General features: G+C 37.0%; 1 protein-coding gene across 3 annotated transcripts in view; it reads right to left on the bottom strand.

Annotated features, from left to right (window-relative positions):
* Positions 1 to 27,799, bottom strand: part of TENM1 (teneurin transmembrane protein 1) — a 771,573-nt gene that overhangs the window by 247,451 nt on the left and 496,323 nt on the right. For all 3 annotated transcript variants that reach the window (XM_027608817.2, XM_027608819.2, XM_027608818.2), the window contains 4 exons: positions 10,650 to 10,849; positions 9,207 to 9,417; positions 4,198 to 4,299; positions 2,687 to 2,881 (listed from right to left, as the gene is read on the bottom strand). In XM_027608817.2, the coding sequence (XP_027464618.1) occupies positions 2,687 to 2,881; positions 4,198 to 4,299; positions 9,207 to 9,417; positions 10,650 to 10,849 (708 nt within the window). The remainder of the gene's footprint in view (positions 1 to 2,686; positions 2,882 to 4,197; positions 4,300 to 9,206; positions 9,418 to 10,649; positions 10,850 to 27,799) is intronic.

The raw sequence follows: 27,799 nt of genomic DNA, 5'->3' as shown, positions 1-27,799 counted from the left end.
CTTGTCTTTTTTGAGATTGGAATCATAGCTCTGAGAAATGGCTTTCAGTTGATGTGACTAGAGAAGGTATACATAATAATTACACAGAGAATATAAAATAAATAAATATATAAAATATACTACATATAAAAATATGTCTACAAATATAAAAATGTTTATAAATATATAAAATATTAAAACGTACATGTCTTTTTTAAGCTTAGATTACTAAGTATAAGTGAGCTGACCACTGTTACGTGAAATCATACAATATTATGAATTTATTATAATCTTTCACTAATTTCTTGGAAGCACTGAAAATGTAACATTTGTAAACTTAATTTGAAAAATTATTAAAGTTTTTTTTATGCCTTCTCCTTCCATCAGGATGCTGTGACATAGTTTTCAATGTTTTAGAATATCACAGATGTACTTCTATTTGTCTCTGATTCTGTGAGTTTGGAAATATTTGGACATGTTCTAACAAAGGTATAAACTCTTAGGAGTAGATCCCTGTGTTTGCCTTGGGGAAAATAGTTTTGTGTTTTTAACTGAGTGACCATTCCATGGGAAACAACAAGGTTGATTTCCAAAATTCTACTCTCCCAATACAAATAAGATGAGACTAAAATAACTCCCCATAATGAGGATGTATGCTTTGAACAACTTTTCCAGCCATGGAGACAGACGGATAAAAACCCACCTTCATTTGCAAGACTGCTCTTGTCTTGGGTGTGGCCTACAGTCATGGAACAGGGTAAGCCTAACTAAGCATTATTATAATTAGTGCTATTGCCATTATAATTAACCCTAAATCTCAAGGTCATCAGCACAATGCCTTACTACCTGAGCTAATCAGCAAATAAATACTAAAAGGTACATCTAGTTTGATTTCGTTCATTATTTGGAGTGAGAGGGAAAGTCTAAAAGTACGGAATAATGTTTTAAAAGGAGGCTATTTTATTATATTAAAACACAACTTTAACAAGTAAAATAAGATTTAACTCAGTATAGTTTATTTTATTAAAAGGCCACTTTCAATGAGTATGTAAGTCGCTTAAATCAGAGGTACGAAGTCATAGGGCTGAATGGGCCAGCAGGCAGCCTACATGATTGAGATGAACGGGATAGAAGAAGCCAGTGTGTTGGGAGTGACCTGGGAGAAGTATCCAGTTTATAAAAAGTGCTGCTTCTTGGTTCCAGGTGATCATCACCACGTAGGAACATGGCCCCAGGGTTATCAGATTTTCCAGTTGTTCAAGAGACCCAAAAGAGAGGTTTTTACAGGACACTTCTCTATTTTTAAATTTTGGCAAGTAGACTGCATTAAAAACAACAACAACAAAAACATTACCACCATCACCACTGTGTGAACAAAACAAAATGCATCCATAAGCCCAATTCAGCCTGTGAGTTTCCAGTCTGTGACGTCTGACTTAAACATTCTTTTCTACTGTATTTGACAAGTTCACACTGTTAAAAATGATGAGCATTCTTCCTTGCTATCTTGGTTATTCTACAGATTTTCTTAGTGATCCCTAGAAGGCAAATGTAAGCTAAGCCGTTTTTCAGCTGCTCCCAAATTTTAATTAGAAGGCTCTAAATTAATTAGGTCAAACATTTTCATGGCCAACTGTAGATGTGAGACACAGCACGTTTTGGTGAACATGCATATGTCCACATAACCTCCGAATTTACAGCTTAAATATAATGATTGTGGTTGGATCACCATAAAAACAATTTCCAGAAGTACTCTGGTGCCCTTTCTAGGCCCAGGGCCATGCACTGGAACAGATACAGTCTTCACACCAAAAGTCTACCATTGCTAGCGGGAGATGGAAAGCTAAACTCTTGGAGCAGAATGAGATTAAACCCTTTAGAATGCTGTGTAATAGTCTTAATGAGCCATCTTTAAAAAGCAATTATAGTGCATTTTCAGCAGCCTCTTTCCTGAACAACATTTGTGATGAGACTATCTCCCATGGTAATGGTTTAATATTATTTCTGAAATCAGTCTTATTTGAGGAATGTGGCATGAAAAAGGTCTGATTACTAGTAAACTTATTTTCCAATGTGTCTCTTTAAATGAGAAAACTATTGCCATTTCAAACGATGTTTGTGCGTGTGTGCATAAAGTTTCCTTTGGGGTGAATTGTAATATAAAGGCACTGCCTTGACACTCATTAATGGTAAGTTGGCTTCCTTAGGCACGGAGGTCAAGTTTCAGCATGAGGTATGTAAAAATAAATAATATAAAGCAATGATAATAATGGTAATTACAAATCGCTCCCAAGGAAAACATTCAACGAAATGGTTCCAAATGTGCATATATTATTATTTTTATCATGTGCTTTAAAGTAAGATGTAGCCTAATGTACTGTGTAATAACGAAAGTATATGAATGAACACCTAATATCATCAACATGGAAATTCCCAAGTTATAAAACAGTGTTAGAAATGAGGGGGGAAGCACCATTTTCCCTTACCACTCTGAGAGTGTCACAGACAGAGTCTTGTGTTAATATTAGAGACTGTCAGAAGAGACATGAACTCCCCTGACTCCAGCCCTCTGCTCCTTGTACTAAAGACATATTGAACATTTACTGCTTGCAAAGACGACTTGCCTCTCTACTAGAAGCACACAATGACACTTGGACAGTTCAGAGAGAGAAAAGCCTGAAGCAAGAGATGAAAATGGGGCTCTGACCTTCTTCGCATATTTCTCCTTTGTAGCCTGGCACACAGATGCAGACTCCCATGATGCAGGTGCCGTGACCGAAGCATGTTGGGTCAATGCACTGCTCTTCTGGAACGTCGCACTCTGGCCCCTTCCAGCCATTTCGGCAGACACAGTGTCCTTTCTCGTATTCTCCATTCCCGCCACACAGCACAGGGCACGAATCTGAAGGTTGGCAAATGAACTTGTAGTGTTCTCAGAATGCTTTTAAAATCTCCAAAGGGGCAATTCTCTGTTGATTCTTGTATAATATTTCAGGCAAAAATTTGTACTATTTCTGTCTTAGCCTTTATTAAATAGGTACTTGTTTGTGATTACAAATAGAATTTTCCTTTTATGGGAGTGGAGTAAGCATAAGTGATAAAAATATAAATTTATGCCAAGTATTTGCTTTTGATCCCACCATACTTTTAAACAACTATTATTATTATTATTATTATCATCATTTCAAGCTAGGTTTTTTTCTCTAATGGCTTTTCTTCCTCAAACAGATGTATGCTACTTTGAGAAAGAAAACCAGAAAAATGTAAAAACTGATAAATAGGGGAGTTATTCATATTATAAAATGCTATCTTTAAAAAGTCGTACATTTAAATAGATTTATGCTGGACAGATGTTTACTCCCATGCCACCGCGTGCAGACCTTTATTAGAATACTTACTCTGCTTTGTCATTGTTGGCTCCCTATTAAAACTATGGGCTCCTTGAGGGCAGGGCCTGCATCTTTTGTCTTATTCAATTTTTAATACCAGCCATCATCTTTATTCCTAATTCCCATATTTGCAAAATCTGTCATGCTCCTGGGAAGCAGCAAGTGCTATAGAATTCTCAGCTGAGCAGAATTTAATCTAAAGAAACTGAGTGCTTGGGAAACCTGAGATTAAAGCATTAGCAGACTGAGAACTGTGAGAATATACCAAAAAAGAGCAGAAAGCATCTCTACGGTAATAACAGTAAGCCTATGGGGAAACACGGTGTGACTTTACCTAAAGCTTTTTAAGAATTAAACTATGGGCAAGTCTAGAAAACAGTGAAGTTTGCCAAGTTCAACTTCTGACTTGCCAGTATTTAATTTTAAAGCCTACTTACTGGTTCGGAGACTGCCTGTCCCTTTGAGTTTACATGGGTGTGTGTATAAGCAGTTACAGACGACTAGGTACAAATTCTACCTGTCAGGTAACCCTGACTAGTTCACCTCTTCGAGGATGCTTCTTTGCCCAATAAACTGGGATAACAGTAGCTCTACCTCACTGGGCTATCGCAGGAAGTATGAATCCGAAGAGGTAACAGAGTGTTTAGAACACTGTCTGGCAGGGTAAGTGCTCAACTTTGGTTGTGGTGGTGGTGGCGATGGGGTGGATACTGCTGCTCTTGTCGTCGCTACTACTGCCCCTTCTCCTCCTCCTCCTATTGCTACTGATCCTGAGTTCTCAAATAACATGTATTTCCCTAAGCCAACTGGAATAACAGAGCAACATTACCTCTCGCACAGTCAGGCCCAAGGAATCCTGGAAAACAATGACAATGGCCCGAGATACACTCTCCATTTCCATTGCAATTGGTTGAACAGTCATCCATTATTTCTAGGAATAGAGAGAAAAAGGAAAAAAATGAGCAAACTTCCAGGCTGTAGTGTCCTTAATTTTTTTTTAATTGTAAGAACTCTGGGCTTGTAACAATCTTGCCCTGTGCTGTCTTGGAGCACTTACTATTTAAAATCAGATGCCAGAGATTTTTGTAAGATGTCACATGCAGTACCAAATTATTAAAAGGGCCCTGGAATGGCTGAATTGGCTATTCAGGAGTGAAACTAAAAACCAACCTCATCTCTAAAGTGCATAAAGGGTCTGGATGACTTGTATTCTTACGAGACATTCACGGCAAAGCTAAAAATGTCCTAGGATTATAGGACATTTATCAAAAGCAAAATGGGCTTAAAATTGCAACCCAAAAGACTCAGTCTACTGTTTATTTTTCAAATTTAGGTTGTAACAAATAAAAAATTTCTTCTCTAGCATCTTAAAATGTTTAATCTACCATCTTGACAGCTTAAATATGATAATCAGTATTTCATTTTCATTAATAAGTGACAATGGAAGGCTTTTAAAGTAAGTGTTCATATTAAATTCAACACCACTAAAAGCATTAGAACCTCAGTATTTTGTTGAGAAATGCTTTCTTGACTGTAAATGCTTATCAGTTCTCTGCCACTAATTTCCCTTCAATCCATTCTTAGAGAAGAATAGGTTTCAGGGGAATCGAGAAGGCTTTGAAGGTGCCCACAGGTAGTTCTGGTGACACAAAGATGTGCAGTGAGACAGAACTTTGATAAGTCTTGTGGTAAGTAACTTGGCTGAAAAGGTATGAAGTTATACAAAAGTCAGGCTCTGACAATGACAAAAATTATTTCTAGTTTAAAATTGTATTGAGTATAATAAAATCAAATTCCAAGTCCATGAACTATTATGGTATGTGTGCTTTCTTCTTTCAGTTTTCTTTTTTAAATCATCTTCTCATTACTCCTTCTGGAAATTTTCCATACTTAGCATTCTTGGATTCAGAGTTTTATGCTCTGGCCCATTAAACTCATACTTCTCATATGTACCAGTTTTTCCTTTTCAATCCAAATTATCTACTTGGTCTAGTTTCACTTGCATAAGCTATTTCCAATTAGAAGGAGATATTCTAGGAAGTGGTCTTGGCATCTTCTACTCAACTATGGGAATTTATAATGAGGGTCGGGAAATAGCATTTCTCAATTGTGGCCTTTTGACCACCAGTATCAGGAGGATCACCGGAGGCACTTAAAATGCAGATGCCTAGGCTTCATTCCAGATATACTGCATCTGAAGGATGCAGCCTAGTGATCCACATTCTAACAAAAACCTCAGGTGACCCTGCAGATGCTCACCGCCTTAAAGCATCGTGAACCAACACTTCAGATAGTACTTCCATAGTTAGACAACTTCTGATCTAGACTTGGAGTTCCACCTTGGGTAGAATAAAAGCAAGAGGAAGAAGGTGGTATCTAGTTTATTTGGGGAATGCTTAGAAAGCTGAGAATGAATCCAGTGGCTGTGTGGAGAGCCACCCTATTATCACGCAGAGGAGATTTTTCTTCTCCCCCCCCGCCCCCCACCCCCCCCGTGTGAATACATCAGATGGCTCTTTGCAGGTTTATGATAATCTGTTCTTTGATCCTTGTGTTTGAAAACTGAACTGGAAAAGAAATTTATATGTGGCATTTGCTGAACTACAATTGATCTGGCAGGAATGGAGCATTTGACAAAGAGCTACCCATTTTTAACTTATTAAAACATTAGTTATTTTCATAAAATCATTAATTTATTTAAATGGTCATTATAAAAAGGCACAAAGAGGTTTTTTTCATTCAAAGATGGAACAACCATTTCTCTATTTTCTACTTAATCCATCTTTCTTGTACCAAGCAATAGTGGCACTTTTTAGATCTACATTTGGATTTCCCCTGCCCTGGATGGTTAATAGGAGGCCCTAGAGGACGCTTCCGAAGGTAAATATAGTTGAATTTAATTTCACACCAGCTCCTATTGACAACTTTATGGAAGCAGCCCTGTGGAAATGTAGCTATTGTAGAAAAAATGTTTAATAAAGTTCACTATCAAAATAAATAAAAATCCCTCCATCTTATTGACTTATCTAAGATCTGTCCCTGGGCCCACACTGCTGCACGGAGCTTAACACCAGCAATACAAGCGAGAAGAGAAGGCAATATAGGGAGGTTCTGGAAGCTGCCACCTCCACCAGATACACTGGGAGGAGGATGGTTATAGCAGGAGCACGTCAGTAACCAGAGGTGAAAAAGAATGTGTTTTTCTATTTACATTGGCCTCCGTGAAATTTTGCCTTCTGTCTTTTTAATCTTACTTCAGAATCACTTCCTTGACCATAGTTCATTAGACTTGTGAAGGATTTTAAAGTTCTATGCATAAAACTCTGTTCTTCCAGAGTCTAAAGCCCCTTGGTATCTGCATCTGCACTGATGAGGGGTTTTGTTTCTGGCAGGTTTTGTTATGGGAGGAACTAAAGGTAATGAATAGTCTGATGGAATAATTTTGGTATAAAGGGCATGGGCTTTGAAATCAGACATACTGGGTGTCTCAAATCTCAATTTTGCCACTTGCTGGCTGTGAGAGTCTATCAGATTATTTACTCATTCCAAGCCTCCATTTCCTTATTTATTACATAAATATCACTACACCTATGCTATCAGGGTTGTGATGAGAATCAAACAAGATAACTGAATGTAAAGTGTCTGGTACCATGCTTGGGGGCAGAATGGCACTCCATAAATGGTATATATTGTCATGTTACAGAGCAGGTTGGTTGAGATTAGGGGATATTGGCAACTCTGTCTATACTACTGGAAAATAATATATATTAACATAGGCTAGCGGCTAACATATATTAGTCATTCAATAAATGTTGGTTGTTAATACTATCTTGACCCTTATTAGTAGCAGACCAAATATAGTTAAGATCAATCAACTGATTCTAACATTATCATTAAAGAGAATGAACAGCATTTTAGCATAGTTAAATTCATACTAAGCTTAAATTGCTTAATCAAATATATTAGCCTCTTTTTACTATAATTAGGATAAATTATAAAAAAACATAAAAAAATTAATGGGGAGAATTTAGAGTAAATAACTTAATACCTTTGATTTTTTTTTTCCAGAAATTTACTTGGATTCTCTTTAAGTGGAATTGCAGGAGAAGTGTTTCTGTTGCTTCAGGAGAAGTTAAAAAAAACCTGACTAGCATAAGGAAAAAGCAAATACTTTGTTGCATATGATACTGACAGCTTGGTATCTGGATAATAAGAATTCTATCTCAAAGGTTAGCTTCTTTTTGGGAGGAAGTAAGGGAGGGAAAAAAAAACTTCAAGCATGTTTCTGGGTCTATTGATTTTTGAAAGGTTAATAGTTGGGTTAGTGTTTTAACTTGAACTTAGTGGTAAGGATAACAGGAAGTGAGAACATCTTCACAAATATTTTAGATCTTCTAACTGCTTGATGTCTGAGGAGAAACTCAACCTCTCATAACTCATTGGCATCTGCATTATCAAAACTGGGCCTTGACAGAAAAATATCATGAAAGCTAGATCTATTAAATCTGCTCCATTGAGTCTGTGAACGTTGCAAAATAGTGTCATGACTTAAAATACTTTTTTTCTAATTTAACAAATAATGTTGTCTTTTGAGGATGTAAAATCAGTGGAGTTTTTCTCCAGGGGAAAAAATCATCAGTGCATTTTTATAGCCTTTCTGATTACTTTAGAGGAAAGTTTTTGATACTCTTATGGCTGGAATACCATTTTCTACTGACTCAAGGTCTTCAGCATCAAGTAAAAATAGAACATGATTGTTACAAAGAGCAGATGGTATATCTATTAACAGTCAACACATCTTTCCAAACATATGGTTGAACAGGTTAGCTAAAGGATAAAGTGGTGAAAGTTGTATAGAAAACTGACAGCTGTAAAATATTTTCCCTTCTTTTAAAAGACATGTGTTTTAGGAAAATTCACACAATAAAATACTGTATCTATGAAAGGTTTCCCCTCAGGGCTAAAAATTCTACAAGAAAGGGCTCTGAGTGACCCAAGTTATTGTCCCTAAGACTCTTCTCTAAATACTCTTAGGTTGTATTTTGAAGGCACAACGGTTCTAGAACCAGCTGTGCTAAAGAAGAACTGGACTGATGCTAGTTTTTCCACTTCAAGAGGCATTTATCTGCCTTTTCTTTTCCTTTTTTTTATTATGTTATGTTAATCACCATACATTACATCGTTAGTTTTTGATGCAGTGTTCCATGATTCATTGTTTGCATATAACACCCAGTGCTCCATTCAATACGTGCCCTCTTTAATACCCATCACCAGGCTAACCCATCCCCCCACCCCCTCCCCTCTAGAACCCTCAGTTTGTTTCTCAGAGTCCAGTCTCTCATGGTTCGTCTCCCCCTCTGATTTCTCCTCCCTTCATTTTTCCCTTCCTACTATCTTCTTTTTTTTTTTTTAACATATAGTGTATTATTTGTTTCAGAGGAACAGGTCTGTGATTCAACAGTCTTACACTGCCTTTTCTTTTCTAATAGCTTTTAAATTAACAGAGATTCTCTTGCTTACTCCCTACTTCCTTGAAGTTGTTCATCAATGCAGCCCTGGTAATATGATTATCCAGGTGATTATTCCTTTTGAAAACAAAAAAAGGTACATGGCAACTATCCTACAATAGCAGCAAATAATGGAGCATTAAAAAAATCTTAATCAGCATTTAAACAACATTAATGATAACAATATAAGCCTTTCTCATAGTGACCTATCTTGAATAAGGACTTTAAGGCAGAACGAGCAATGAGTTTAAACAACATCTGTATCACTTTAACCACTGATCTCTTTCTAGAACTCTGCTGTTAATTCAAAATAATTGTCAAGGCAGCTTACCGATTGCTGTGGTTAACACGAATACTTGCTCCATCTTTTTTCCATCATTGTAAAATGCCAGATACCAAGGTCCTTGGTCCATATACTCTATGAAACCGGTCTCCTGCAGTGAGGTTAAGATCAGGTTCCGAGGGGAGTGTTGGGTATCATCAGAGCCCTTAGAGTCCTGCTTGACCAGTTGTTTTCCATCCATCAATTTTACAAAATCAAACTGGAACAAATACACACACAAATATGAGCCACTACTTTTACTTCTAGACTAACGAACAACTTTAACTTCAATTGCCCTATTTCATACTTCATACTTCTCTGAGGGAGGCAAAGTGAAAGAAGAAGTTATTCCTTCTTAAGTATACTTAAAAACAAAAGTATATTACTGATTCTGAAAAAAAAAACCCACTATATTTATAAATGCCATAAACCTTTCAGTTTTGGAATATTAAAAATAATTGTCTAAAAAGAAGTAAATCAAGAAATAGGAAAAAAATCTTATTTAGTATTAGGCAAGAGAATCTTGATATTTTACTAAAGTATCAGATAAAAGATATTTGGAACCACACATTCCCCTCAAAAATGTGACCATGATCTTCTCTACAAATTCAAGAGTTTTACAGTTCTTAAAACAAGTAAACAGTCAAAAATTTGAGAACGTTCATCATAATTTACTACCTTTGTGGTAGCATATTTAAATATTCAAAGAACCCCCTCTTTTCCCTTAATCGGTGGACAAGCACATAGCACACATTTCCTTGGACATTTTTTTTAAGAGTCACATTTGAATTCCCATCCAGAAGGTAAGGTTTGGATTACAGTCATATCTGTTGAAAAAAAAGCAATCCCCTGATGGTTATGATTCCTTATGCTACTACTTCTTAGATGGAAGAGGACCCCAAATCGGTTCATGCAAGGAAGAGATAAGGAAAAAAAATGAGACAAGTCAGGTGGCTAATATTTATAGAAGGGCTTTGTAAACCATAGAGGTTTTACATATTTAAGTTATTATTAACAATAACAAGAAAAATTTTCTACCTATAAGATAAAACCTCTCTTTTGGACTAATTTCCTTTATTGCTTTGCATTCTTCAGTGGGACAAGGGGTCAAGGCCATATGGAGCCAGCTAAGGCGGGGTGTGGGCCCAAAAGCTAAGTAAGATGAGGGGGTGGGGAAAGCACACAATAATCCTGTTCCAGGAAACAGAATTCAAGTTTCAAGAGTATTTTCCTAAACTTTCTTTTCTGAATTTGTTCTGCTAAATGTTATTGCTTATTTCTCAATGTCATTTCCTTTTCATTCATTTGAGTGTAATTATTTTGGATATTTGCCCATTACAAACATCGTCTGCCTTTACATTTGACCCCCACATACCTTGCAAGTCACAAACCCTGAACTATTCATCCCACCGCCCTCTAAAAGGGTCAAGAAATACCTATAACATTAAATACCTGCGTGTGTGTAGGTGGAATGTTTCTTCTGCCATAAATTCCCAGCAGAGAGTCCTTGGCTAAAGAAATATTGAATTTCAGGTATATAGGATGGTGGATAGTAATCTGGAAACGCCAGAATAAGCCGGGCGGAATGGTCTGCATGACCTGTGCACCAATGTCAACTTCTCCAGTGTCTATCGCCCGTCCCTTCTGAAACACTGGTTTTAAAGGTAAAGAAAATTGCACATGATATTAATCTTAACGTATAAAGCAGTGGTTTTTAGTTTTTCAGCACAAATACATCAAAATGACTTCCTAAGCTCTTTTTTCCTCCCTACCCTACCTGTATTTCAAGGCTTTACCCAAATCAAATATCTTCCAAGGATACTTCCCCAACCAACCACTGTACCAGTCTCTTCCTTGTCTTGAACTACTATTGCATTTATTTCCATCATTTGATTCATTTTAACCACTATTTAGTGAGCGTGGTCTGGGTAGCTACAGGAGATACAGCGATGAACAAGATGCAGTTCTTGCGCTCAAGGAGCTTTGAATACATGAGAGGAAACAGGATACATGTACAAGTAACCATGTTGTAAAGGAAAATAAGTGCTCTGGGTATTCAAAGGAGTAAAGGGCATTTGGTTGGAGGATACTCCTCATTCTTAGCTGTCTCTATGCCTTTTAACATCCTTTATTTTTCTTCTTAGTACTTATCACCCCCTAAGGAACCACATGTTTTACTTGTCTATTGCCTATTTTCTCCCAGTAGAATATAAGCTCCATGAAGCTGTGGCTGTTTTGTTCCTTGCTTTATACCCAGTAACTAGAAGAATGTAAGCAAACAGTCTATGCTCCATACATATTTATTCAATGAGTGAATGAACGAGAAAAGCGTATTTATGGGAAGTAGTACTGAAGAGGGGCCTTAAAGGGGGGAGAAGATTTCAACAGAGCTGTTGAGAATGTTCCACAGGGAAGGAACTCTGTACCAAAACAAAGAGGAGAGAAACTTCTAAAGCTATGGTGTAGAGTATGTGCCTACAGAGAGGAGCAGTTGGAGATAGGGCTAGAGGGAAAGGATGGCATCATAGGGCCTAGAGTGCCAGTCCTGAGGGTTTATCAAGGATGGAAAGCCATTAAAGGTTTTTAAGAAGAGGGGAAATATTTGGATACATTAGAAAGACTAATCTTGAGGTGGAAGGTAGAATGATTTAGAGCAGGGAAACAGAGATGATAGAGAATTATGGAGCAATAATTCAGGTGTAATGACATAAAGATCTAAATTTACAGTGGGCTCAACAGTTCACATGGGATAAGTCCATTCCAGTCAACTGTAAAATAAACAAGTGGGACTACATCAAACTAGAGGGCTCTGCACAGCAAAAGAAACAATCAATAAATTGAAAAGGCAACCTACAGAATGGGAGAAAATTATTTGCAAACCATATACCTGATAAGGATTGAATATCCAGAATATATAAAGAATTCATACAACTCAATAGTAAAAAAGCAAATAGTCCAATTTAAAAATGGGCAAAGGACTTGAACATTTTTTCAAAAAAGACATACTAATGGCCAATAGGTATATGAAAAGGTGCTCAACATCTCTAATCACTGGGGGAAATGCAAATCAAACCCATAATGAGCTATCACCTCATACCCTGTTAGGTTGGCTATTATCAAAAAGATAAGAAATAACAAATGTTGTAAGGATGTGGAGAAAAGGGAACTATTATGCCCTTACACACTGTTGGGTATGCAAAATGGTACAGTTGTTTTGGAAAACAGTATGGTGGGTCCTCAAAAAATAGAACTACCATATGATCCAGCAATCCCACTCTGGGTATATATCCAAAGGAACTGAAATCAAAATCCTGAAGGGATATCCACACCACATTCACCGCAGCAATACTCACAATAGCCAAGATATGGAAAGAACCTAAATATCCTTTAATGGAAGAGTGGATAAAGAGAATGTGATGTGTATATTATATATATACACACAATATACAATACATATATATAAAATACTCCATTGTGTGTATATATATGTACACACACAGGCAATGAAATATTATTCAGCTGCTAAAAAAAAGGAAATTCTGCCATTTGCAACAACATGGATGAATCTGGAGGGCACTATGCTAAGTAAACTAAGCCAGAGAGAGAAAGACAAATGCTGCATGATATCGCTTATGTGTGGAATCCATAAAAGAATAAAAGCCAATTTCATGGAAACAGAAACTAGATTGGCTGCCAGGGCTGGAGGGAGGGGGAAATGAGGTGATGTAGGTCAAAGGGTACAAATTTTTAGTTATAAGCGGAGCTCTGACAATCTAATGTAGAGCAAGGTGACTATAGTTAATAATACAGTATTATATACTTGAATGTTGTTGAGAGTAGATCTTAAGCATTCTTACCATACGAAAATGTTAACTATGTGAGGTGATGGATGTGTTAATTATCTTGACCTTTTTAATCATTTCTACATTGTATAGGTATATGAAATCAGCACGTTGTATACTTTAAATATATACAATTGTACTTGTCAATTTTTTCTCAATAAAGTTAAAAAAAATCACATATTATTGAGGAAGTATAAAACTGGGTTATCCTAAAGAATGATACAAATATCAATGAACTTCAGATTATTATAAATTTTAAAAATCCTGTACTTTCAAGCATAAATACTAAAAAATAAAAATCTATTTTTCAAGCTAGCATAGAGAAAATAATACTGAGATAAAAATAATTTATCTAAACTAAAGCAAGAAAGGGAAGGCACAGGCTGGATGGATCAATTAGAAAACGTGAAGAAGATGGAAGATAAATTATAATAAAATAAAGAGCAATGAACTAAATGTTTATGTTAAAAGGCAAGAGTCATCACTGAATTAAAAAGTAAAATCTGAAGACATATATTTTACAAAAGATATATGGGGTAGGGGGATGGGTTAGCCTGGTGATGGGTATTGAGGAGGGCACGTTCTGCATGGAGCACTGGGTGTTATGAACAAACAATGAATCATGGAACACTGCACCAAAAACTAATGATGTAATATATGGTGATTAACATAACAATAAAAAATTAAAAAAAAAATATATTTAAAATATAAAGAGACTGATTTATAATAATAAAAGTTATTTTCTCAGGAAGAAAAAAAAAGAAGAAAGAAGACAATGTAAAGGAAGATTCTAGTGCAGTGCTTCTCAAACTTGAATGTGCTTAAGGAAGGACGTCTTGCTAACATGCAAATTATGATTCAGTAGGTCTGAGGTCGGATATTTCTCACAAGTTCCCAAGTAATGCCCATGTTGCATGGTCCACAGCCTACGTATTGAAAAGCAAGGTTTTTAGGACACTGGGATGCTAGGTATGGAGGCTAAGGAAGGGTCAAAACTGGCCCCATGTTCGTTGAGTTCGGGTGACTCAGACAATACCAGTAGCAAAAACAAGAAACTTGGAAGGAGCCGGTTAGTGTGAGAGGATGTCGAGTTTGGACAAGCACATCTTTATTATTTATCACCATATTTTCTAATTATTTCTGATGTGCTAGTTTATTATATGTTTCTGTGGAATTCTCTTAAGTGGTGGCGGGGAGGGAAGGGATAGAAGAGGAGGGGCGAGAATCATTTTGCCTTGGTTTTAACCACAAGGATCACACTTCAAATGGGAAAATTCAATTTGGTCTCATTTCATACTGCCTTTATATTTTTCAGCCATCAACTCTTTCTCCACACCAAACACAGTTTAAAAACACACATGGTCTCTGTCCTTTGTGTTCACTTGCTATAAAATTAACAGCCCATTAAGAAACACACCTGCAGTGGCTTTATTCAGAGGCCAATGCCTTCTAGCTTTTAACTCCCTAAAATACCTCCATTATTGCTTTTTGTGTTAAGGCTAAGAGTAATAACTATTTTAAGAATGTTCACTGTTAACTGTTAATAATAGATTTCAAATGCAATTTTGAACATAATTATGTATTACAGGACACATAATTTTGTGGAATTGACATTTATAATAAAATATGCCCTTTGAGATGATAAATGACCAACTGAGGACCTTATTTTTTGCTGAAAGTTACTTTTTCCCATGTGAGACAGAACGGTCTTGTCCCCAAAGGGTTGATTATGCATTTAACTCTTAGGGTCCTAGAGCTGACAGATGTCTTCAAAGAGAGGACAATTAACAGACCGTGTTTATGCGGATACTTCCGTTCTCAACTTAATGTTCAGTTTGTTCAATCGCCATCCTCATCAGGGGCTCTTATCACTTCTTAAAATGCATCATTTGGTTGTTCAAACACTATTATAAATAGAAAATAATTTAAAATTAGGTTCAACAAACACTATTTTAAAGGGGTTACAAACAGCCTTTAATGAATGCAGACACTGTCATTTTAAAAAATCAGGGCAAAACTGGCTGATGGACATTAACCTTTATATACGAGCCTTACCAAATGCTACACCATGTCTTCCTTCTGCACTTTATAGCATCATATACTGCATAATGAGGCTACTTAAATGTTATTCACTAAATCAAAAGAAACTTGTGAAGTTGTGTTGTTGGAGCTTCCTGGTTACTAGCATTAGTAAATATCTGAAGCATCTATACTAAGTGATTTAGAAAAAAGATTTTAAAAGATGGTCTTACCCTCTGGGAGCCTGCATCACAGTTAAAACAAGATAGATGAAGAGACATGACAACATGAATGAACATGTGGACTATAATTTAAATAAAAATAGCCTAGCAAGCGAGTTGCTGCAATTTGGTATTAAAGAGAAATTCTCACAGCTTGCAGATGGAAAATTTCTCAGCCTCTAACCTTTAGTGCTGAGTGCATCAGAAAGGGGGATGTCTCCCTGCTAGCAATCTACATCACTAAATACCCTGCTCCATTTTATCTTCTCTCAAAATTTGTTACGGGTTACAATGTAGTGGCTCTTAGTTAATTTACTATTTCATTTTTTTCTTAATGTAGCTCAAAGGGGAAAACTAAAGAGAAGAAAATGACCTGAAGAAAAACTATACGGAATGTGATTTCAGGAAGACATTCTGCGCCAGGATAAGGAAGTGGAATCATTTTGTCCAAACTTAACATGGACTCTGAGCCCTCACTTGCAAAGTGTCAGCAGCAGGGCTCAAATACAGCACGAAGGTCCGGATTCTGTAACATGAATGTTTAATTGTCATTTAATCACTCAGACCGTTACAGCCCTATTGGAAGGTCCAGGAAGAGTGTGTTCTCCAGTAGTGGAGACTCCCTTGCAGAAATGTAAGAGGAAGAGCAGACAGCCCCGGATCCGATCAAACTGTGCAGTACTGTTGTTATCACAGTCCCACCAATATCCCCCAATTTAGTTTGAGCTAAACACTCTCTTTATGGCTTGCAACACAGGCATCAACTGCTGAGTGGTAAAAACCTATGGCAGATAGGCCGTGTGGAAGGATGGCAAGCTAACTGACGGTTGTTTAGTTCAAAAGGAAAAGGTCAAGCTACCTGGAAGGTAAATACAGAGGCCTGGAGTTGGTGACAGACACTGTGCGCAGTGGCTGTATCGACTAAACCAAGGATTCATAATCTCTAGACTCAGACACATACCTGAATACTAAGACCATAATTATTAACAACATTGTCCTTGTAAGACAGGGGTAAGTAACTCTAGGCTGGACATATACATGTATTTATTTTTTCTACTAATGTAGCTAGACTGGATTTAATGATCCTGCACAAAACTCAGTGAAACATGTGTAGAAGATACTGACATGCAGTCATTAAAAAGATTCTAATATCAGGTCCTCGTGTAACAATGACCAGGTTAAAGGCTGTGGTATTGTCTGTAACAGCAGTCTTAGCAGTCTTTTAAGGGATTTGCAAGTTCCATAAAATGTATCTAAGCTAAGAAGATAACCGGCTTTATTAACTGAAGGGATTGTCCAAAGGGATGAAAAAGAAACATGACTTTGCCCTTCACATCATCCTACAGCACGTTCAAAATCCTCAAAAGATATTAACAAATACCTTCGGTGTGGTCTTTCACCTGGATTAGTCCTAGTGTGTGTCTCATGGCTTAAGTACCATCTTCCTTGTGTTCCTTCAAACATAATGATTGTTTCACAGTTAACAGATCATTATGAAATTTAGAGTATCAGTGCTTGGAAAAAATGGGGAGGTAAAATGAACCCCTAATCCCTGTGATCAAAAGCTGCCAAGAGATATAAAGGGGACAGTGAGAACCTATCCTACCCTTCCCATCTAAGTAGCCATGTATAATTTTCTTTACATGAACTGTTGAAGAAAAATATGTATTCAACTCTCAGTTCTTCACGGAGAGATCTTCCAGATTGTGTATTACACATGCTTTTTATTTCAGTTCTATAACCCAGGAGTATGCAGGAGAAAGAAAAGGAAGAATGAACCTTGTACATAGTAGGCACTTGGTAAATATTGTTTGGATGAATTAATAAAATGGTAATTTTGATGATTTTCTTAAGAATGTTGATCATTTACTTTGACATTTCAGTACAAGGTTTAGTGGGAGGAAGAACTGAAACATCTCCACACAGAGACCTTTGGAAATTAACTGTGAATAAAATATGTTTAGAAATAAAATACCCCTGCCTTCCTGACACTGATAATAGATAGGTGATTGTGTGGAAAAGTCCATTAGCAAATATTACACTTGAGAAATACATTAGTGTGTGTAAGTGTAAGTGTAAACAATTATGTCCAGACACTGAAACACCTCAGATTCCAGTACAGTAGCTCATCTAGTATTATATACGTCTCAGACAGAAGTGAAATGGTCTTGTTAAAATCTCACCATTAATTAAAAGACTAATTTTGAATTGCATTTTGACCCTGTATATCTGTTTGTTGAACATATTATTGTTTAAAAGACTCAATTCTCTGATTTTTAGAAGTATTTAAGTTCTGTCATAAGGATTTCCACTTTCCTAAATTTTTTTTTTAAATTTCACAGTTCTTCTGGTGTGTTATAATGACCACTAAATAGTATTCACAAACATTAGTTTCCAAATTTCAGGCTCTCCTGACTTGATATACAATCTCACACAGTAAAACACAAATTATGTTTGTAGAATCTCAGTCTGTGGATTATTACCAATGGTACATGAAGTAGTCAGTCTCTGAATTTCTTTGGTGAAAACTTGAATCGATATAAAACTCAAATTTATCATCACATTTTTGCATATTTAAACATTGACTCAGAGTCATGGGTCAACATGGTATAAAAGATTTCCTTAAAAGAATATAATATTGCCACTAGCAAAAAAAAAAAAAAAACAAACATATTCAAAGGTTAATGAATAAATATGGACCATGCAATGAAAAGTCAAAAAAGGGAATTAAAGAAATGATTTCCACTTATAATATCATCAAAAAGAATAAAAAAACTTAGGGATAAATTTAACAAAAAAAGCTGCAAGTTAGGGTGCCTGAGTGGTAAGTTGTGTGAGTGTCCAAGTTTTGGTTTCAGCTCAGGTCATGATCTCAGGGTCCTGGGATGGAGCCCCAGATTGGGCTCCATGTTCAGTGGGGAGTCTGCTTGAAGATTCTTTCCTTCTCCCTCTGCCCCTCCCTGCCCCCAGCTCATGCTGGCTTGCACACTTTCTCTCCCTCTAAAATAAATAAATCTTTTTTAAAAAAGTTACAAGACTTGTACACTGAGAAATACAAAACATCACTGAAAGAAATTAAAGAAGGCCTAAATAAATGGAAACGTCCATATTCACGGATTACAAGATTTACTATTATTAAAATGGCAATACTTCCTAAACTGATCTGCAGATTCAATGCAATCCCTATCAAAATTCTAACTCCTATTTTCCAGAAATACACAAGCTGAGCTAAAATTCATCTGGAAATTCAAGGAATCCATAATAACTAAAGCAGTCTTAAAAAAAAATGGAAAACACTGGAGGCCTCACACTTCCTGATTTCAAAACTTATTACAAAGCTACAGTAATTGTACTGGTATTACCATAGATAGATCAATGGAGTAGAATTGGGAGTTAAGGAATAAAACATCACATTTGTGGTCAGCCAAACTTCAGCAAGGGCACCAAGACAATTCAATGAGGGAAAGAAATTCAACTAGTGGTGGTGGACAAGTAGATACCCACAAACAAAAGAGCGAAGTTGAACCAATCCCTCATACCATATACAAAAATTAACTCAAAATGGACCAAATATCTACATTTAAGAACTAAACCTATAAAATTCTCAGATGAACACACAGGCATAAATCTTTGTGACCTGGAGTTTGGCAAGAGTTTCTTAGATATGATATCAAAAGCACATACAACAAAAGAAAAAATAGATATATCTGACTTTGTCAAAATTAAACTTTTGTGCCTCAAAGGACACCATCAAGAAAGTAAAGAGACTGCCTACAGAATGGGAGAAAATATTTGCAAATCATATATTGGAAAAGAAGCTTGTATCTAGAATACATTAAGAAGACTTACAAACTCACCAATAAAAATACAAACAAACCAATTGAAAAATGGGCAAAGGATCCGAATAGACATTTCTCCAAAGAAGAAATACAAATGGCCAATAACACAGGAAAAGAGGCTCAACATCATTAGTCATCAAGGACATGCAAGTTAAAACCACAATGAGATACCACTTCATACCTGCTAGGAGAGCTAAAATAAGAATGATAGACAATAACAAGTGTTGACAAATGTGGAGAAATTGGCACCCTTTTGCCCCTGGCCTTTCAAAAAAACTGAAAACAGGTGTTCTCACAAAAACTTGTACATGAATGCTTATAGCAGCATTATTTATAATAGCCAAAAAAAGTGAAAATCCACAAAAGGTCCATCAATTGATGAGTGGATAAACAAAATATGGTATACTCACACAGTGGAATATTATTCAACCATAAAAAGGAATGAAGTATCCATACATGCCACAACATGGACAAACTCTGAAAACATTATGTTAACTGAAAGAAGCCAGATACAAAAGAATACACATTATATGATTCCATTTATATAAAATGTACACATAGGCAAATCTATAAAGACAGGAAATAGATTAGTGGTTGCCAGGGGCTGGGGAGAAGTAGGGATATGGGGTAACTGCCAATGCCTATAAGGTTTCTTTTCGGTGTAATGAAAATATTCTAGAATTAAATAGTGATGATGGCTACACAACTCTGAATATGCCAAGAATTGCCAAATTGTACACTTTAAATTGGTGAATTATATAGTATGTAAATTAACAAAGCTGTTCCAAAAGATATGGTTCTAAGCTCTAAATTGGCATGCAGAGCCTGCACACACACACACACACACAAACTATCATGACCTGTCATAAGAGTTTTGATGTGTTTCCAAGTGGTTTTAGATGGTCATCTACCTAGAAGCTGAACTGTCTCCTGGTCAGTATTTTGGAACATGTAATTGGTAGCACACAGTAGGGGTGCCTTATTTTCTATATTTTTATAAAATGTTAGACATTAGTTATATGTAGATTATCATCATCACATCCTTCTGGACTTTGGAATGGTGGCAGGAGGGCTGGTCATGGCTCAATTTATCCAGCACCCCCTTTTGTATCTTAGAATGTAAGTTCCCAGAGGACAGGGCAGTCATGGCTGTCTAAAATCTTGATGTCTACTTACTGGGCATTTAATAAAGGCAATTACATTATGACCCACCTACCCCATAGTTGAGAGTCATAAGGGGGTTATACCACTTCTTGTTCCAGGAAAAAGCAGCAGCCTGCAGAGGCACCAGTTCTCATGGGTTGTTGTATTTGCTATCACCTTCAATTTCTATCTTTAAGGAACCTGGAAAATCTTCAATAATATCAAATTAAAACTTCTTCTCACAAGCAAGACTCACTACACATAGTAATAATAATACTGGGGCTCCTGGGTGGCTCAGTTGGTGAAGCATCTGCCTTTGGCTCAGGTCATGATCCCAGGGTCCTGGGACTGAGCCCCACATCGGGTTCCCTGCTCAGCGAGGAGTCTGCTTCTCCCTCTGTCTCTGCTGCTCACCCCCGCTCATGCTCTCTCTCGCTCACACTCTCTCTCTGTCTCAAATAAATAAATAAAATCTTTTAAAAAACCAATAATAACAACAATAGTAATATGAAATTGGAATAGGTAGTAGCATCTACGGAACACTTACTGGGTCCTCTTTTGGAGCTCCTACCTCTCTCATTTCCGTAATATCAAAATGCCTCTCTCATACTCAGTGTGCCATAAAATTCCGTGTCCCAGTTTCTCTCTGAAGCTCCTCCCTCATCTTTTCTCCTGTCCGGACTTTGGTCCCTTCACTCCCTCTTTTCTTACTGGCATCCTCAATGTCTCCCTTTCTACTGGTTTCTTATTCTTTGTCTTCAAATAAGCACAAGTCTCTCTTAAAAAAAAAACAAAACCTAAAAAACTAAAATGACCCAACTGCCCTTTCATCTAGTTATCATACTATTTATCTCCTTCCTTTCCTTGCCAAGCTGTCTCCATCTGCTGCCTCTATTGCTTCATTATCCATTTACCACTTAGGCTATTACCATCTGCATTTCCCCCCACTACTCTATTAGTCCATTCTCCTAAATATGTGCTCTTTAAGGTCAACTTGGATTGATTTTTCTGGTTTCTCAAGGCCCAGCTCAAACTACTTCTGTGATAAACAATCATCTTTTCATCTTTTGTCTTTTAATCCCCTTAATAACCTAACCATCCTATTTCTGTTTCTGTACACCAGTTGGTTGCGTGTTATTTTGCATTGTGTGTGCATGTATGTGTGTTTCCTCCAGCTCTCCTGTTGAACAGGATGCTTCTCAAGGGCAAAAGCTATGTCTTCTGCTTCATTTGTGAGCGTTCCATAGTACTTAGTACAGTTAAAGTAGCATCTTGACTCACATAGCACTAAAAATCATGAACTTCTATGCTTGTAAATACGAAGATTTCATTTTTCTTCCCTTGCTATTATTTTCATGGAGAGGTTGGGGTAGTCAAGAATCATTTCTCCTACAGTCTAACTTTTTGCTTTTATTCTTCCTGCTCTCTGAGCCACTGGTAATGGGAATATGGTATCTATGTACAGTTCTGGTCAAGATACCTTTGGTGGGATATATAATGGGCACAGGAAAAGGCAAGTAAAATGACTAAGGGAAAATACAGTTACAAGAAGAGTTCAGAAGTAAAACCAAAGGCTCATGGTATTAGAAAGGTGAAGGCCAAGAAAGGGTATGTGATTATTATCTACGGGATCGCCAAATTTATGCAAAGGGAAATGCAGACTTGTGCATTAAATCCAGGAACTCTAAGATTTTGTTTTCAAAAACAAATTTTACATACTAGAATCACCTTTGACTTCATGCAAAAGCTAGTAAATGTTTGAACTTCCTCCAAAAATAATATAGGCAGAAAGATATAAACAGATGCTCAGCAGAATTAGGAACACACATGGCTGGTAAATTTCTACAATGCACTGTTTCTCTCAAAAAACTATGATGGTAGGGGCACCTGGATGGCTCAGTTAGTTAAGCGTCTACCTTTGGCTCAGGTTGTGATCCTGGGGTCTTGGGATCGAGCCCCATGTTGGGCTCCCTGCTCATTGGGGAGCCTGCATCTCCCTCTCCTCCCTGCTCATGCTCTCTCTTGCTATCTCTGCCTCTCTCTCTCCAATAAATAAAATTTTAAAAAAATTTAAAAAACTATGACAGTATAAAGATATTCTGGGAAGATCCCCTAGCTTTAGAAGGACTATTCCAGGAGGATCAATATGCCATTCCATAGCATACCACTTAGTGCCCCTGTCAGATGTATACTATTAGGCTAGAGGGACCACGAGGTAGATACATTCCACAGGAAAGCTGTTATTTAGTTAAATAAACAAAAAAAAGTAAAATGAGGATTAAAATGAAACAAGAAGGAAACATTAAACATATATGACCAAGAACATTTAACATGAATTTTTTATACCGTAAATAAGTTTGCCTTTTAGCATAGTGAACCCTTTCCATAAATCTGTTTTAGAAGTCAGGTCTCCAGTATGCTTTAGAAAAGCTTTTGTTAAAACTGAAGTATATTGATAAAGTGATTTAATATAGTGGAAAACAAGCTGCAACACTCTAGCTGGGCCCCCTGAAACCATGTATTAGAGAAACATCTATATAGCATTATAGGAAACATTTACTGTAATTTGCCATCAATCTTTAAAAATAATAATGTTATGCTCCCAACATTGTTGTCTTTGTTAGTGCATTACTACTACTTTATTCATGTGGTTTGTTGTGCTTATATGAATTATTCCCAATTCTACCACAATGTCCTGGGCTCTAATATCCTTTAAGTAAAAGATACTGAAACTATGGGTTGACTCAAAGGGCAGCTGAGTGCATTTTAATATCCACATGTCCTATGAACCAATATTGAAGAACCACAGAATTATACTGCAGGACTATGTTCCATCTGAACGCACAGTGATTACCTGGGTGGGGTTGGTGCAGTTCTTTACTTTTGTACCACAAAATGAATCTTTACCTACTGGCTGGGTCTGTGAAGTAAAGGTCAGTGAAACTACAAGTAAATCCGAAATTCAAGCTTTTATTTATGGTCTGCAATTGTCATTGAATAAATTGCCTCCAATATAACAAATATGCCGCAGATAAAACAAAACACCTCAACAACAAGGCCAAAAAACAAGCAACACACACACACACACACACACACACACACCTCTCTAGCTACATCTACAATGAAAGTTCATGAAAGGTACATTTGGGCTGTTAACTTTCCATTCCCAAGGTGTGTGTGTTCTGCTTTGAGGAGGAGAGAGAGTCTTGCTGAACTCAGGTCTTTGGAGGGAAATATAAGATTTGCAAAATACTCTTACGGAAAAGATATACATTTGACCATATGAATGCAGATTTTTAATCAAGACAGCTGTTACTTAAACAACTGGCCTTGAGAAAAGAAGTTTTAAAAGAAGAAAGAAGAGGCTCAAAGAAGGGTCTTGAGCTAACGCTAAGGAAAGACTAGATCCTCCTTTCAGCTGTGCCTGTAGCTATGGTCATTAGGCAAGCCAAGTCTCTTAACCTTCTTGTGTTTTCCTTTTCAAGTGTAAAACAAGGGTAACAATAGCTGCTACAGCATAAAACTGTTATGTGAATAAAAGACATTAAAGTATTTTGAAATTGTAAATGCTCCCTAAGTGCATACTGTTATTGTTACATACATGTCAAAAATCCAAACTTATAAGGCAGGAAACTGGGAATTAATTATTTGAATTACAACAGAATTCTCTGCAAGTAATTTAGATGGCAAAGTGGCTTACACATTTTACAGACAGACATTTCAACCATTTTCCAGGAGTGTACATGCCTTTTGCAAAAACAGGTCCACTTTTATTTGGAATGGCTAATTGTTCTTCCTTAACTGCAGAATTCGAATTCAGTGACTCATAATGTACACAGCTGGAGGGGTCCTTAGAGATAAGCCAGTCCCATGGAGTATCACCCCTTGTTTGTCAAAGCTTTAGCAGCTGGGAGGAGAATGGAGGGCAAAGAAAGGAAAGGGGAAGGCAGGGGTAAGTGTGGCAGGAATCTGACCCCCCTCCCATTTTATCTGGAGAGATGTGGCTTTTATCTGTTTTTCATTTGTGCTTTCTGGGTAAGATATAAATTGCAAAATGTGTTTCCCTGCCCACTATCCTTCTTCCACTCCCTAAAAGTTTTAAAGCTGGAGGAGAGCAGAATTTGCACCTCACAATATGATTCTTTGGCAGAAGGATCATCTTGAAGAAACAGCAGACAGAGAAAAACCATGTAGAGGTTCCCCTTTTGTAAGGGGACATTTACATTTATAAGGGAAATCAACATGTGTAAGGGTGTCAACCTCTCTGTACCCGGAAGATGTGCCTAAATCTCTAGAAACTCATCAATGGAGAAGGAGAGGACTTAAATCTGCCTACCAGCCATACTCTAGCTCACTGTGCTTTGCCTGACAGCCTCCTATAACTGGCTCTCCCCACCCTCAACATCTGTCTTTAGCTGGAGGTGGTATTTAAGGTGGTGGCCTGGGCCATTCCAGGAGTTACTCCGCTTTCCTGGGTCTCTCCTGTGTATGCAGGGTGCGTACATGTTATTAAACTTGTTTTTCTCCTTCCTGTTAATCTGTTTTTTTTTTTTTTTTTTAATTCAGCAGGGGTAGGTGGGTGCCTCAGCCAAGAACCTAGAAGATCAGAGGAAAAATTATTTTTCAGCCTGAACAAAGCCAACTCCCTCCTTTTTCAGATAAGAAACTGGAGCCCAGAGAGGTGAAGCTCTAGTCATTGCTTGGTCTGGGCTAAAGCATCTTCATGACAGGTTGTATGCTGTGTCATATCAATCAGCTATATGTTGTTTCTATGGTCATATATTCAGCAGACATTGAACTAGAAAATACCTTTTTTTCCCCCTTCAGCTTTGTGGAGACCGATCTTCTAGAATGAATTTAAGAGAAATGCCGCTTTCCCCCAAGCCCAGACTTTTGCAAAAATTATAAAGGAGATAAAAGCTGACTTGAGTATCCTTTAGCTCTGTGTCCCCATCCCCCCCTTTTTGTTCCCGTGCTCTATTTTGGCATCCAAACTGCAGGAATTCAGTACCTTCGACTACCTGATAAACTTCCTTATTCAGATAACGGCTGACAATGTTGGACTTTACCTGAGCCCTATGCTCCTGGAAAACTGCTGATTAAGAAACCTTCCCAACTTTTTGTCTTCCAAAACCCTCTCACTCTTTTATGTTTTAGGAATTGGCTTTACTGCAAAGCCAACAAGCAAAACACAAAAATAACCCCATTAAAAACCCTCTCCCCTCTGACTTCCTAGACATGGTGCTCTGTCTACCCTTTCTCATGCTCCCATAAGAAATGCAGAAGACTCCTTTGTTGGCCTATAACAAGGCCAAAGACGGACTCTTCCCCTTTTGCTGGAGCCTAATGAAAGACCAGATACAGACCCTCCAATTGCTTGTTCTTTGTCTCATAAATAATTAGCTGAGATTAGAACTATTTGTTCTCCTTTAACTAGCCAGATGCAGACATAGACATTTCCTGCTCAGCTGACTGACTGAGACTTCCCCTGAGTACAAGATAATCCCAACTGTAAATCATCCCACACGTTCCTTATCCACTCCTCCTAGAAAAGTCTAAGGCAAAATCCACTTTGCTCAGACACTCTGATCTTCCGATCTAGAATGCTTTCCCTATTGCAATAGCCTGAATAAAATCAATTTCCCTACCTATTCAGTTTTTGTCCTTGATACTTCCTTAGAAAATGTCTTTAGCAATTCATATGTTTAGTCTCTGTTACATTATTTCAATAATAGATGAGAAAACAGAAGAGGTGCCATCAAATGTCCTCTGATCTAGTTCAGATCTCTCTCTGTGTTCTTGACCCTTCTGGCCCTCAGTTTCTTCATCTTTAAAAAAAGACACTGGATTTGATAATGTTTAAGATTTTAACATTCCATATTAGTTGATAAATTATATTGTAATTATTTTTAGTTCCGTTTATGGATGTTATGTGACTCAGGTCTGGGACTACTTTTACTTTATTCTCTTTTACTTTATTCTCTTCTCTGCTCTGTTTAAAGTAGTTGTTACATAATATTTATTAAAGAAAAGGGTTATGACTAGTTGGTAAGCTTCTAAGGTAGTAGGGGCTGTTTTAGTATAATGCTTTCAATTCTATAAATGTTTACGGAACAACCAACAGCTGGCTTTCCTGATAGATTCCAATATGTGATTGTGACTTATGTCTGCTTTTTGAAATTAAATTCAAATTATTCAAGTACATTTCAGAAATAAAATTTAGCATGCTAAATGTCTATAATCAATTATTCGGTTTTCTTTCTTTGGAAAACTAAGTTGCGAGAAAATTCTTTAATCTCCTAAGGAGAAGCAGATATATATAACTACTGTTAATGGGGAACCAATTCCAGAAGAATCTGATTTTTTTTACAGTGCCATTCTATTTATCCATCACTTTGACGATGAAGGTGATGGTGATTACAAAATAATAGATGTTAAATTGTTCAGTAAAGAGAGCTCAAACTTTAAAAAGAGAAAACATCTAAATCCCAAGAAGGCCATCAATTGTGGAAAAGCTGATAGCAGTTTGAAGCGGGATCTACAGTACCTAATGGGATGTCAATAAACTCAAGGTAATTTTCTGATCATTTGGTCCAATAATAATTACGGCTAAATTTAACCATGTGCCTCGCACTGAGTTTTACAACTATTATCTCACTTGTTCCTCACAACCAACTTATGAGACAGGTACTATTATTATCATCTTTGTGTTGCAGATGAAGGTATTAGTTCAGCAAGGTTGTACCAATTCATTGCCTGAGGTTGGAGAGCCAGGAAATGACACAGTCAGTGTTCAAAGCCAGATCTGTCTGACTCCAGAGTCCAGGATCTTAACCACAGCACTACAATGCCCAGCCCTCCAGGAGAGTGAGGAAAACAGTGTAAAAAAGGATTATCTGGTTTTTAGTTTTATATTTTAATGCACATAGCATCATTAAGACAAGCTTCTACAACTGTATTTATGGGGTGTGTGATGTCTAGAAAATCATAACAGAATACAGCTGACCGGTTGAAAATATCCTTCTAGGTATATTACATCTTCCGCAAGGTTTGGTTTAGTATACACATGGCATTTTAAAACAGGAGCTATGTTTTCACTCACTGAGTGATACGCAGTAAAGACCTAATACAGCAGAACCATGATGTGCAGTTACAGTTAAGGTTTGGTTCAGACTGCCACAGAAAGTCAGTTTAAGATAACAACTTGCTATATATGGCACCAACCCTTAATGTTTCTTAATAAAGTATTGAATTGAAATCGGTTTGGCCTGTTTGTTATAATTGAACAGAAATTTAATAACAGTTTTTCATTTATGAAACTCATTACAACACATTAAAATATAGCTGGATAGCATTTCTCTAAAAGCCATCATGAATAGACTCTGGGGCTTTCCTTTCATTGGGTAAAGTGTCTTTTGTGGTTTTCATATACGTTTTGTGTGTGGATTTCAGTACAGGGTGGAGATAAGGCTCCAAAATCAGACCACCAGTTTCTAGCTCTGTGACCTTGGGCAAGTTACTTAACCTCTTTGTGTCTC

Source organism: Zalophus californianus, chromosome X, assembly GCF_009762305.2.
Source record: "Zalophus californianus isolate mZalCal1 chromosome X, mZalCal1.pri.v2, whole genome shotgun sequence".
Classification (NCBI taxonomy): Eukaryota; Metazoa; Chordata; class Mammalia; order Carnivora; family Otariidae; genus Zalophus; species Zalophus californianus.
The sequence above is the reverse complement of the archived record's forward strand: the minus strand, read 5'-3'. Positions and strand labels throughout refer to the sequence as shown.